The sequence below is a fragment of the Triticum aestivum genome, chromosome 2B (assembly GCF_018294505.1).
Source record: "Triticum aestivum cultivar Chinese Spring chromosome 2B, IWGSC CS RefSeq v2.1, whole genome shotgun sequence".
NCBI lineage: Eukaryota > Viridiplantae > Streptophyta > Magnoliopsida > Poales > Poaceae > Triticum > Triticum aestivum.
The window spans coordinates 661,798,843-661,813,719 of NC_057798.1; the positions used below are offsets into that span (position 1 = coordinate 661,798,843).

General features: G+C 42.6%; 1 protein-coding gene across 1 annotated transcript; it reads left to right on the forward strand.

The window, feature by feature from the left end:
* The first annotated feature begins 13,158 nt into the window (after positions 1-13,158).
* On the forward strand, positions 13,159-14,662 carry LOC123041950 (anthocyanidin 5,3-O-glucosyltransferase). The gene has a single exon (XM_044464497.1). It carries the CDS (start codon positions 13,184-13,186, stop codon positions 14,528-14,530), a length of 1,347 nt encoding a protein of 448 aa, XP_044320432.1. The 5' UTR covers positions 13,159-13,183; the 3' UTR covers positions 14,531-14,662.
* Positions 14,663-14,877: the final 215 nt, after the last annotated feature.

Genomic DNA, 14,877 nt, shown 5'->3' on the forward strand with positions numbered 1-14,877 from the left:
TGCAACATTCCGTTGCCAAATGTCGTTATATCTTTTTTTAATGGTGTATTATAATCAATAAAATAGTATCATCAAGTCAGCATTTTTGCTTGTCAAGTTTTAGTGAACCCCTTTTGGCATTATGCTTCAATGTATAATACACGTAGTCCTATCCAAATATTTGGTTTATACAATGTTGAATTGTTTCTTTTCGCTGGAAATGACAAAAAAATATGCAATCAGAAGATATTATTCACTCAAACACACACACACACACACACACACACACACACACACACACACACACACACACACACACATATATATATAGAGAGAAAATCCATCCTACCACCCGGTGGTAGTTATCTCACATGTCTCATATACTAGGATGTGGTACAATATATACTATTTTATTATTTTAAATATGTTCGTATAATATATCTAAGATATTTCAAAATAAGTTACATGAAAAAATTGCATATGAGCCCATATTTTTTGTTATATTTGTGAAATACGTATATATTTGTACGTAAAAAAGAGCATACTCAAAAAATGGTACATACTACCTAAAAATTTGTATATATACGACATAATCATTATTATATACTACATACTACACGCACATACTCTCGATTTCGACAGATACTACATACAACATACAAAACACAAGTGGTGATAACTACCACTGCTTGTATCAAACATTTGTCCTATATATACTAAACATGATCCATAAAAATAAATATTTTTATGCTTATGACATATACTAAGGGTATCACAAAACAAATCATAGAAAAAACAAATATACTTGGTTAATGTTGGTTTGTTTGTTTTAGATTTTGTATGACAATTTTCCATAGCATATACAATTAATTTAAAATAATTTAAGCAATTTCAGACGCCTACTTACTTATATATGAACATTATAGTTTGTTGTTTTTCCCGAATTGTTGTGTTAGTAAAATGATTTAAGCGTCATTTTTTTCTAATATAACCAAATACTTTTTTTATTAGCAGAGAAAACAGTTGTGTTAGTTTCACATTCAGTTTTATTATATATTATATATAATTCTATGATGCAGTAAAAAGTATTAATTATATTTCAGCATAGATATAAATTGATGGGTTCCGACATACTCACTGATGCAACGATGACAGACCACAGTGAAACACCATGAGAAGAGGTGCATATAGCTAACCTTCCTTTGTATGTATCTTATAGATGGTAATACGGAAGGGTTGTTTTTCTTTCAGAATACAGGAGACATAGATATGGACTTTGGAGATGCACGAAAAGAATCCATTAAGGGTTCAGATGCGATGTCGTTGAAAGGGGACGAAAATTCATAACATAAAAATGTCGAAGAGGTTATATCTCATAACAAACCAAAAAAGGATGCTAATTTACATATTATCCCACAAGGTATTTTTTAATATTATTATCGATCTTATTTTTGTGATATTGTCTTTTGTATTCAACTAATTTTGCTCATTTTGATTATTAAGTTGGCTCATATTTTTATGAATTCGACAGACTATGTTTCTACCGCTAGGGATATTATAGTAATTGAATCAATCAAGTCTGCCCCGAAGAATACCCAGTTCGTGGACATTGGAGATGCCTTGTTATCAAGCGACGATTTGGAATGCCTTATGAAAGATGATATGTTCTTACATGACGGTGTAAGACCAATTGCACAAACTTTGTAATTAATAATACGAACAATATATAATATCATAAAATATAAATATAATCTAAATGCCCGTTACAGGTGATAAATGCTTACATATATTGCATGCTTGCTCACAACCATCTACAAGACAGGGCGGGTGAAAAGGTACACATTGTTAGCACGTTTGTATCTGGCCAGATAAAAGAAGACGGGGAAGGAGATATAGACCCATCAAAATATCACTGCATCGTGCATCATGTTCATACTTATCTACAGCAAGATATGGTTAGTTTTTGTCTCGTTATCCATGCATATAATTATGGTTTGTTTTTACTTAATTCATATGTATAATGATTTATTAATATTGTTATCTAATTGCGACCGTGACTTGTATGATATTTATATCAGTTATTCATTTCGATTAATATATCGGGCTACCATTGGTATCTAGCAGTCGCCAATGCACAAAAACGTGAGATTCAAGTATTGGACTCACTTGGTTCTCGGGTCAAACGCAATGACCTTGCTACTACGGTAACTATCTATTTTTTTACTCATCTTAACATATGTTTTGTTTGCCTTGATCCCTAGTATTTCTCATATATAAAATAGTTGCTAGGACTCGAGAAGCGTCTGAAACTTGTAGAGCATAGTTCGGATTTTATCAGAGGTCATAAGTGGCCCGATCTCAATGTTACAAAATGGACGGTTGTAGAGCAGTTTCATAAGGCAATACAAACCGATGGGTAAGCACTTGTTACAATGGCTTGTCTATTTGATTCATCTGTGTGATATTCTGAAGTATTATTTTATAATATTATAGCGTATCATGTGGACTGTTTATGCTAAATTATATGGAATACTGGACATCACATGGACTGTCAGACCAGTTCACCCAGGTATTTTATTTTTATACATTATCTCGTTATTTTATTAAGAAATATTATATAAATTGTTTATATATATATATATATATCTTGTAGGAGGATATGAAACATTTTTGGAAAAAAATAACTGTCATTTTGCTCGATTCAGAGCTGAATAAGCTAAAAGGAGGTCCCATATATCATCAACCTGACGATGAAGAAACTTTAGCTAATTCTGATCTCGAGATCCTGGAGAATCCATCTGACGTTGTCAAAGACAAACGTCCTGCCCCAATCACTATCATACCCACGGACAAACGTGAATTACTTGCCGGCCTTTGCAGCTACATCATGTTGATCAATGATGCCGGGTGTCTGGAGTAAGTATCATGTATCAATATTTAATGTGCGGATATATATTATTGTTCTTCTTACCATCCAATTTATAAGAAATTATGGGTCCAGAGCTCGACACCCGATCCAATGGGCTTAAGTCTTAAGAAACTTCAGTGCATACTTAACATGGAGCAGCCCATGGACAATGATTGCTTTAACATCGCCGTGCATATGCTGGCATGTGACGAGGGAGTATTGTTCAAAAACCCTCCTGTACACTACATGGATCTACGATTTTGTGTACGTTATCGTAACTCTTCATTCTATGCGCCATTAGTATCAACATGTTGAACCAATATTTCTTTTTTTGCTTAGTCCATGTTTCTAGAGTCAACACGAGGTCAGAAGTTTTGGGAGAAGGAAACTATCCAGACATTGGCAACATTATTTGATAGTTGGCCTGGGATGGACAACGACATCTCATCATGCGACAGGGTAAGTATAGTAATTTGTCCATTGTTATCATGGTTTATTGTTGTTTCTAATAGCTCCACTTGTAGATTTATCTTCCCTATACATCAATCGGCCGAGACATCTTGTACGTCATCGATAAAGAAGCACGTCGCCTATATATTATGGATCCTATTCAAACATCACAATCGTTAGAGAAAAAAAAGTTAAGGCATGCAATGAAATTAAAAAGTTTTGCAAGGGATTTCAAAGAAGCACTTGAAATAAAGCTGGCTAGTTGGAATTATGATATATCTAAATGGCAACGTTTATTTCCGTTCGGTGCTCCAACGAGTATAGACGGGTAATGGATTCATAAGAAAAACATTACTTTTGTTATCACTATATTCTTTATATTATTAATTTAAAGTTTTGCAGGAATGTGTCTGGCTATTTTGTTTTTCATTTTATAACCTGGTGGAACGGTAAAGAATTGGTCAAGCCGATTTGCGCAGTGAGTCCGTTACATGTTTTATGACCTTCGGCGTGAAATTTTCATACTAACTACATATATTGTTTGTGCAAGATGGGTATGACTTGAGAAAGCAATTTTTATTATACTTGCTAAAACATCGTGGGAATGAAGCTAAAGAAAGCTTTCCAGATATTGTGAAATAATTTATTAAGCGCATCATCTAGATATTAATAGTTTTGTAATAAATATTTAGTTGGAACATCGCTCAGTTTGTTACATGGACATGTCGTTAATTTTTCTTTAGCTTATCAATTTACATTGCAAAAATGGACTTCAGTTATTAAATAATTCTGTTTGTGTTATATTGTTTGCAAAAATGGAATTTAACATGTTATATTGTAAACTATTTCAAGAGCCCGTGGCAACGCATGAGCACTCTACTAGTATATACTAGGACCAGAGGCGGGGTATTGTGTCGCGATCACAATTCCAAACCGACTCGGTTTTTAATTCACAGCGACGCTAGGCAAGCGAGCACTCACGCATGTGTGATTTTCCCTTTCTCTTCTCACGCACCACTTAAAGTGGTGGAGAGAACGAGTGCGGCTAATCTGCACCCGGGCTCTTAGAAAAAAATTCAAAAAATTACTAGAAAAATTCAAAAAATTCCAAATTTTTTTGTGGTGATAAATAATTTGACGCGTGAGGTGCGCCCCAAAATTCAACTCATTTGAGCATCTGAGCAGCTCTCGGCAAAAATACAAAATCAGGGTCTGTAAAAATGTGTACTGTTCATGCACTGTTTTGACCCGATTTGTCTTTTTTGCCGAGAGCTACTCAGATGTCCAAATAAATTGAATTTTGGGGCGCACCTCATGCGTCAAATTATCTATCACCCCAAAAAAATTTGGAATTTTTTGAATTTTTCTAGTATTTTTTTTGAATTTTTTGCTGAGAGGGAGCAGATGAGCCCGGGCTCCAGGATGAATTATCGTGGAGAGAACCCATTATATAAAGAGGTCCAACTCTTCTTCAACTTCCGGGGTGGGACTAAACTTTAGCATCACCACTTGCCATTTTACACATAGGCTTTAAGATTTCAAAAATTGCTATGGGCCTAGCCCATTAATTCTAACAGTCATGTCTATGTGAGAGGTGTTCTTGCGTATGAGTATGGGATTACAATGGTTCTGACCCATAGTCGGATGCTAGGGTAGGCTTATATAGAGTGTGTGTACCCCTGAGTCCATTTGTTAGTTGCTCCCTCCGTCCCGTATACTATACGTGCCGTGGTGAGCTGTGCCGTGACAGGCACGTTTAGCTCAGGACGGGCCATGGCCGCTTTGGATACGACATGTGGACACACCCAACGTCTGTTTCAGAGAGATCCTGCCTTGCAGCACACTGCGACAGAGCGCATGGAAGTAGAGCAGTCATGCCGAAGCCTGTTGATCATATTTTCTAATGCCCTGAGCGCTGCTGTCTGTTGGTGACATTGAGAAGTCTGGTCTGTTCCAGTAGGAAAGAGACTCCGTGGTTGAGCAGCCTCACGCTTAGTTCGTTGACTGATTTGCAGTTGACTAGGCTAGTTCTTTTTGCGGGAAGTTGATTACTAGGCTAATTGCTGGAGAAATTAGCGAATTCACGAGGGTAATCAAACAATTTATACAGCGCGCACATCGTTTGTATGATTTTATATTTATTCAAAGAAGTGATGGCTGGTTCAGTTGGCGATTTTGGGTTTTAGATGCACCAAGCTGAACGTGTGCATGTAGTTGTGCGACCGATCTATCTGTTTGGAAGAAAAATGCTTCTGGTCTGCGTTTAGATGAGATGATGAAGAAAAAATGTGGTTGTTTTCAGCAATTTACTCTGCTTTGAACTTGGATTTTGATACTTGTGGTGATTACCTTTCTTTTTCTGGGATTGCTACCTGGGGTCATCTCTGTTGCCAAAGGAGTTGGAGTTAAAAAAACACAAGGGGCACGAAGAACCTAGTACTGCATCGACAAGGCGGTGGGGCAGTGCATTTTTTGCTGTACCCAAAGAGAAAGAACACAATTGAGTCCTTGGCAGCCTCCATCCAGGTTTAACCTCGTCATTGGGCCCGCACCAATTGGGATGACGAAATCGCCGTAGCCACACCTTATGCACACCATGGCCTTCGAACTGAGAGTAGAAAGTATGGTAGAACATTATTGTTGCCAAAGGAGTTGGGAGTTTTTTTTTCTTTGAATGGAAGAAGGGTTACAAAGGACCCGGTACTTGTGAATCAACCCGTGTTTGGATGGTTAGAAGGATAGTGGTATCCCCTACCTACCAGAGTTCAAATCTCAGAGTTGACATTGATACTCGCATTTTCCTGAACTGTGAGGAAACGTTTCCGTCGATCCATTTCGATGAACCTGGCTCTGCCGCTGGGGAGTATATGGCTTCTTGCCAAAAATGGCATGTGTCATTGGGTAGCTAAGTTTTGCGGTTGTGTTTGATTAAAAAAAATTAAAAGAACTGTTTGGCTGAAATTTCGAGAAAGGACTAATTTTTATCAATTCTCGGATAGATGTCAGGTCCATGGAATAATGCCCATAGACATTTATTTTAGTGTTGTTGAGTTCTCCATGCGGTGTGTTGTATTCTTCACATGGAGTAGTGTTTCTTCCCCTTTCGAAAAATGTCCATGAGCAGCGGATTATGGGTGCATCTTTGAAGATATGTCTGCATCGCAGTGTTCGGATCATTTTTATCATCCAACGGGAACCTCTAAATGTCCGCGGACCAGTTTGCATGTTTGAATTTCAATTTTCTTTGAATGGAAGAAGGGTTACAAAGGACCCGGTACTTGCGAACCAATCTGTGTTTGAATGGTTAGAAGGACAGTGGTATCCCCTGCCTACCAGAGTTTAAATCCCAGACTTGACATTGATGCTCGTATTTTCCTGAACTATGGGAGGAGACGTTCCCATCGACCCATTTTGATGAACCCGTCTCTGCCGCTGGGGAGTATATGGCTTCTTGCCAAAAAAGGCATGTGTCATTGGGTAGCTAAGTTTTGCGGCAGTCTTGCGTTGCGCAAAATGTTGTGTTTGATTAAAAATTAAAAGAACTGTTTGGCTGAAATTTCGAGAAAGGACTAATTTTATCAATTCTCGGATAGATGTCAGGTCCATGGAATAATGCCCATAGACATTCATTATAGTGTTGTTGGGTTCTCCATGCGGTGTGTTGTATTCTTCACATGGAGTAGTGTTTCTCTCCCTTTCGAAAAATGTCCGCGAGCAGCAGATTATGGGTGCATCTTTGAAGATATGTCTGCATCGTAGTGTTTAGATTATTTTTATCATCCAACGGAAACCTCTAAATGTCCGCGGACCAGTTTGCATGTTTGAATTTCAATATACTGGCCGCAAACTTCAGGATGTTTTGCGGGCATTCAGACATCCACATGTCCAACCAAAAGCAAACACGTAGCCCCTCACTCTCCTCTCTCTCTCATCTCTCTTCTCTCTTCCCTCGTGTCCATTTAGGAATATCGTTTGATGGCTCTTTCCTCTCTATAATGTCCGCGGACACATCCCGGACGTGTTTATGAACATTTGTGATGACCATTTTAAGGCACGTGTTTGAGTGGTGCTAACAAATTTTTCTGTGTATGTGTGGTCATGACTCACGACCCAGGTCAACTAAAAGTAGTTTTGAATATGACGAAAGAAAGGACCGTGCTAATACTCTGGTACTTTGGCATAAATCGATATGGAAAGAGTGTGAAAGCCTAATTTCAATGCTCACTTTCCAAAAAATATTTTTCACTCATCCAAAAAAGCAAAAATTAACATCACAAGTAAGTGATTCACTTTGGTTTTTATTTATTGGTGAACACAATATTTGTTTGCAATCTATGCAAAAACAACAAACCTAAGAGGGTTTTCTTTTTTAAATGAGCTATTCCAACGCTTCAGTTTTAAGGTCTTCTTTTGAAGGTGCTTTTAAGGTTTCGTATAGCTCAAATAAATGAAATTCAACGAGTCCTTGCACCGCGTTAATCCACAAGGACACAAACTTTTAGTACCACTATTCGCTCATGTCTCAGGCACACATGGCGTTAGGGTTTCCCGTGTCTCCAGTCGTCTGGGTAGGGGCAGAGGCTCCCCATACCCTTACCCGTCACCCCAAACCTTATCCATTGCCCGTACCCATGCCCATTGATGGGTATGATTTTTTCCCATACCGGTCACTCGTCAGGGTAAATAGGTACCCGCGGGTAAAATTATTCATATTTGCAACACATCCATTTGAGCATTACATATACCTACTAATAAAAGAAATAGATATTCTTAGTCCGTCATGCTATTTTATAGAAACCCCCCGGATATTTCTGACATTAAACCCGCCATACATATCAAATGTTTTTCTAAAATAGTGATATCTTTTAAACCGTAACACCAAATTAACATGTTATATATGGAATTTGATTAGAAAAATATATAGAATTTGAATATGTTGTTATTTTACCTGTTAACCATTTAGAAAATACTATCTTGGGTGCAATCTTAATCAACAGTGCATTATCCGTCTTTTTTCATATTAGTACTGATCCGGATTATGGATGAACATCTCTGTAAAATTAGGATTGAGACGAAATTAAAGATCACTTGGTCGTTCTTTATACGTATTAAATCTACATGCAAGCCATGTTTAAATAGAAGACATGTGGAATCTTGAACTTGTGCTTTTGTAGGCAAAGACCATCTTTGTTTGGACCGTAGCTACAAATACTCATATTATAGACCATTTTTTAAAATTAAGAGCGTATGGTATTCTTTTTTTTCCGTTGCAACGCACGGGCTATTTTACTAGTAATAATAATTTATAAACAGCGACACATTATGACAACAAAACACATTCCCATGAACAACAACACTTATATTTGTAAACATCAACAATTATTTGTACACACCACCACATTAAAGCAGCTGGCTGCTACGAGCCTGCGAGGTAATCCTAGACGTCAATCACGCAAATATGTAACCATATAAGGAACGATGCACTTATGGACATCAATCACCTGGATATGTATCACGAATGGGATTGAGGATGTGGGCTCGTGGCTTCGTTCATGGGCTAGCTGCTGGATTTATGTTTTTTTTAAAAGGAGGTTAAACCCTCCGCCTCTGCATCAATCAATGCATACAGCCATCTTTATTAATTATTCCACAAAAGTCTGACAAGAACATACATCAATCCATCTGAAGCCACCATTCACATCTACAAACTTGATAATGTGGAGTGTTCTCACTCCCTATATCTAAAACCGGTGTCGTCGCCTATTCATCCATATAACGTATCGGGATCAACAGCCGGTGCAGCCTACCTAAAACGCACACCACAGGCACACGTTTTAGAAGCCGCCATCATCATCGGACCACTGACCCATCTTCAGGAGAGATATCAGCATCGTCCTTGCCAGTCCGGACATCCGTCGACGCCACCACGGCGCCCAACGGCGCCACCGCCCTGCGCTCATCCGCCTAGACGCGAAGACTCTGGAAGATCTGTCGTGTGTAGCACCTACCAACCAGGCATGACTCAGCTGACAGCTCCACCGAAGTTCCGTGCAAGACGAAGCCGCTCCACCTCCTGCCTCTGTCTTCCAGCGCTGCTCCACAAACGATGCTCCCAAGAGAGAAACGACACCGTAGTACCGCCATCGTCCAATCTGAAAGACCAGATCCTAGGGTTTCCCCCGAAGCAGCACGAGTAGGTCGACAACAGTTACATGACGATGCCTTCATCAAGGTAACGACGCAAAACGCCACCATCGCCCGCCAACGGCTCGGTTTTCACCGGTAACTATGTCTCCCCGACTCGTAGCCGGTACTAGATGACGGATCTCAAGATCCGAACACCCAGCCGCAGGCCGATCACCTCTGACGGAAGAGATGACCACCACCGCCGACTGCACCAGTCAGAACAGATCTGACCGAAGGTGCCACCGATGCGACCACTAGGCCCTCCACGCCGCCGCCGTCGCCCAAACAGGGCTGGCCACTGCGCCCGCTGTCCGTGCCGCCTCCGACGCCACCGCGCCATAGCCATTGTCGTTGCCGATTGGATCTGACGCGCCTCCACATGATTCGGGGCCCCGCACAACCCCAGATCCACGTGAGAGAGGTGATGTTCTCCGCCACCACCGTCGGCCCCGAGGCTTGGACCGGCGGCGTCCCCCGGCGGTGGCGGAGGGTGGGAAGGAAGGAGTATGCGCCCTGGGCGGCTGGGTAGGGAGCCGCCCGAGTCACCCTAGCGGGGACGACGCGAGCTGTGGAATTTATGTACATAATATAATTTGTTTAATATGTGGTAAATAATATTTAATGCCTATTTATCAGATTACATGCGGTTACATGGGAACCATACCCCTACCCACAATACCCGATGGGTTTTAAAATTTTCTATTTATGGTTTAGTGTAACCCATACCTTTGCCCTAATAGGGTTCTTACCTACCGGGTACGCGGGTAATTGGTATCCATTGCCATCCCTACCTCCGCCCGTTGAAGAGTGTACGTTTGACTTTAATATTTGTCCATAAAAAAGTCTACTTTTATCTTTCCATTGCAATTTAAAGTAGAAAAAATGTTTTTCTCTCATCACAAAGTAATCAAGACCAATAGCATTCTACACATAGTTTCCTTAATTTCTACATGCACTTGACGCATTGGGGTTGAATAATGGCGGCGTATCAAGTGCATCCGGGGTGGGTCGTGCATCCCTGTATCCATCGCCTCCTCAGCCGGCCGATCACCATCTCACGCACCGGATCAAAAGCAATAGAAAACTGCAAAAACACGCCCGCACCAGCTCTAGGTTATGTGTGCTAATTTGCTAATAACCCCTTGGGGGAGTCAGCTCTCCTAATCCCCTTCTCCCCGTCTCCTTCAAGCCCTAATCAAGACCGCAACATGCATCGCAACGACAACCACGCCCGCGATGGCATGCATCTACAAGGACACTTGCCACGACGGAATTCATCTGCCGAGATGATCTCCACAACGGACCGCCCCAACAGAATGTATCCCTGAACTCCCCTGAGCATGGTGGACACATCCTCGACGCGTGATACGCTGCAGCCGATCATCACGACGGCTCCTGTTATTATGGGTGTTTTTTTAGAATCTGTTGTTATGGATGTTGAACATGCATCAACAGTGATGGATGGATCTTGCGTGGCCCTGTTTCTCCATAATTCAACTGGTGACCCAGAGTATGCCTCCCCATCTAGCCATCAGGACGCACATCTGACTTGCCTAAAAATGCTACTGTTGCAGAATACGAACTGAACTGCAGTACTGTGCATGGAGCTTCAGGTAACACATCAAAAAACTAATATTTGTGTATGTTGTACATGCGTACTTGTTGTATCGACGACTAATCATGTAGATGAATGTGCAGCTAGAGTATCTGGCAAAAGCTTGCTAACTCAAATGAATGAGGGAGAATTTGCTACACCAAAAATGAAAGCCAATATTTCTATCTTCATTAGTTTAATAGATTTTTTTAACCATGTTGCTTTTCAGTTCAGAGAGTTATGCCTGCTGATGATTATTATGATTCATTATTTATTTTCCAGTGCCCATCTTTTACGCCTAGATGCGCCTTTGGATGAAATGGTTCCGACTTCATTTGTGAAGCACACTAGACAAGCATAGTACGAGGCTTTTATTGTGCAACATTCCAACAGAAATTGACAGACACCCACCAATTGATGTTCGTACAGTGGAGAGATTGAAAAAAATAAAGACAGGAAAGGAAACAAATGGGGAGGAACAGAAAAAGAAGAAGGAAGCCAAGGTAAAGGTGGCACGCATGCACAAGAAGTGCAAACAAATAGTATTTCATGATAGTCGCAATTGTCCTAGCAAAAAGTTAAAAGCAAAGAGTCCGAGATTGTAATAGGTGGAATTTTGTGTTTTGTCGAACTGTCTTCCTCTTATTTTCCCTGACTTGTGTGTATTGAATGGAGTGTAGCAAGCAGCAATAGCACCATGTTACATTATGTTCACATAAACCTGAAGCATGCTCTGTTTTTCTCATATAAATGATAAACAACTATCACACAGGAGTAATACAAGCACAAGAAACTTTGTCACGCATGGAACAACTCAGTTTCCAAACCCACATCAACCTCGACAATAGCATTCACCAAAAGAAATTAAACAATGATTCTGTTCAGAATTTTGCAGTCACCAACACCTTTACATTCACTTCTTGTTTCTAAGATTCCAGGTTTGGAAGCTCGCGGCAACAACAACATGTTCTTGTTTGTAAATATGTGAATGAAAAGTAGGAATGCAGAGTCACAACTCACAAAGAATGCAGAAGCAACAGCTGATATTATGCACTGGTTAAGCTGTATTACATCATGTACAACACAACACCTCAAACTACCAGGAACTAGGCAATAATAATTTTCTTTATTTCTGAATTTTTCATTTACAACAAGCTACACATTCACTTGTCTGAACTCACAAGCTTACAATCTGTAAGTACTAAGATACATTCACATTCTGAGTTCTGATCAATACTCACCAACGATGTGCAAGTACAGTTTACAGTCTATACTCTGAAACAACACACACACTGAATAAAGAACAATTGCAATGGATAAGGTCACAAGCTACAATCTGCAGGGGTTTCTGGGTTGTGCTCGCTGCCCACGACAGTCTTTTGTAGCAGGCGGACGTCATCAGGCCAAGGAGCAACCGTGGATGCGAGGGAGCAGTAGATGGTGTGCAGGTTGCGGCCGGCGGCGGACTCGGCGTCGGGGACCGGCAAGAAGGTAGGCAGGCGCGGAGGTAGGACAAACGTGGTGGATGTCCATCTCGCCGCAGCCGTCGAAAAGAGCCATGGAGCCGTTTGAGGCGGTCGACCACGGAGGCTGGTCAAGCGCGGCCACCGTTGAAAAGATCACCGGGCCGTGGAGCCGTTTGAGGCAGGAGAACGCGGAGGTCGGCTAGCTGAGCGCGGCCGCCGTCGAAGGATTCGTCATGGCCGCCGCCATGGAGCGATCGGAGAGGATCCAGATTGAGAAACTGATATTTTGACAAAGGTCTGCTTGGTTAAGAGGGTCATTAGCAAATTAGCAACAGCGGCTGCGGGCGTCTTTTTGTAAATCCGTGTTGCTTTTGATCCCATGCGTACGATCTTTATCGGCTGGCCAGTAGCCACGGGATACAGGGATGCACGACCCACCCCGGATGCACATGATACGACCTATATATATATATATATATATATATATATATATATATATATATATATATATATATATATATATATATATATATATATATATATATATATATATATATATAGCGTGTGAGCCAAGACCATAGCTTTGCTAGGCCAGGCGGCATGAGAGAAACCGTGGTTCTGTACGCCGGACTTGGTGCGGGGCACCTGGCGCCGATGGTGGAGCTGGCCATGCTCTTCCAGCGGCACGGCCTCACTGCCACCGTCGTCATCGCGGAGTCACCAGCCAAGTCCGCTGCTGCGGTGGCGAGCCCGTCCATCAACATTCACGTGCTGCCATTGCCAACACCCGAGCCCCCGTCTTCGAACGATCCTGTGGTGCAGATGTTCGATCTGCTACGCCGCACGAACGCACCACTCCGTGACTACCTCCGGTCGGTCCTCCCCTCCGTGCGCGCTCTCGTCGTCGACATATTTTGCGTCGACGCCCTCGACGTCGCCACGGAGCTCGGCGTGCCGGCATACCTGCTCTACACCTGCAGCGCGAGCTGCCTCGCCGTCAACCTCAACCTCCCGCACGTGCAGGCCAGGATCGACGCCACCGGAGATGTCGGCGGCCCGGTGCTCTCATTCCCGGGCAATCGCCCGATCAAACTCACGGACCTCCCCGACGGTACTTTCGACCCCAACCACGAGCCGTTCAAGGAGTTCCTGCACTTGTCCGCGCGGACGCTGGAGTTCAGCGGCGTCCTCGTCAACACGTTCGAGTGGCTAGAGGCGAGGGCGCTGCGCACGCTCAAGGACGGCTCGTGCATCCCCGCTGCCATGCCGCCGGTGTACCCCGTCGGCCCAATGGTTGCCGGCTGCGGAGGAGGGGACAGGGAGCACGAGTGCCTTGCATGGCTGGACGGGCAGCCGGAGAAGAGCGTGGTGTTTCTCTGCTTTGGGAGCAGGGGCTGCTTCCCCAAGAAGCAGCTTGAGGAGATCGCCATGGGGCTGGAGAGGTCCGGGAAGAGATTCCTGTGGGTGGTGTCCAGCTCATCTGAAGATCAACTACAGGACCTCCTGCCGGAGGGATTCCTGGAGAAGACCGACGGCAGAGGGTTCGTGGTCAAGTCGTGGGCGCCACAGCCGGAGGTGCTGCAGCACCGGGCGACAGGCGCATTCTTGACGCACTGCGGGTGGAACTCGGCCCTGGAGGGGATCGTTGCTGGGCTGCCCCTCATCTGCTGGCCGCTCTACGCAGAGCAGAGGCTGAACAAGGTGTTCATCGTGGAGGAGCTGATGGCCGGCGTGGAGATGGCAGGGTACGACGGCGAGCTGGTCCCGGCCGCGGAGGTGGAGTCCAAGGTTAGGTTGGTGATGGAGTCGCCGGGCGGACAGGCGCTACGGGAGCGAGCCATGGAAGCCAAGGAGAGGGCCGCACGGGCGGCACAGCAAGGTGGAGCATCCGACGTTGCTTTTGCCGAGTTCCTCGCGCACTTGGAAAGTGTTGTTCGTGGCCATTAACGTGCGAACTTTCTTTGTTCCAAGTTCCTTGTCTATCTACTCCCTCCATCCGCATCCGCAAATAAATGTACATTTAGCTTTTGTCAACTCAAATTTTTGACCAACTTTATAGGAAAGATATCACTAGATTCATTTTAAAATGTAGTTGCATAATATACCATTTGACTCATATATGCTATTACTTTTTTTTTTCATAAAATTGGTTAAAATTTTAAAACATTAACTTAAGACAAAAGCTAAATATACACTTACGAAAGAAGTATCTATTACTGGGTCTTTCAAATAATGCAATATATACTGGATTTTTTTCCTTTTTTCTGAAACGCGGCCCCTTAGAATCCGATTCA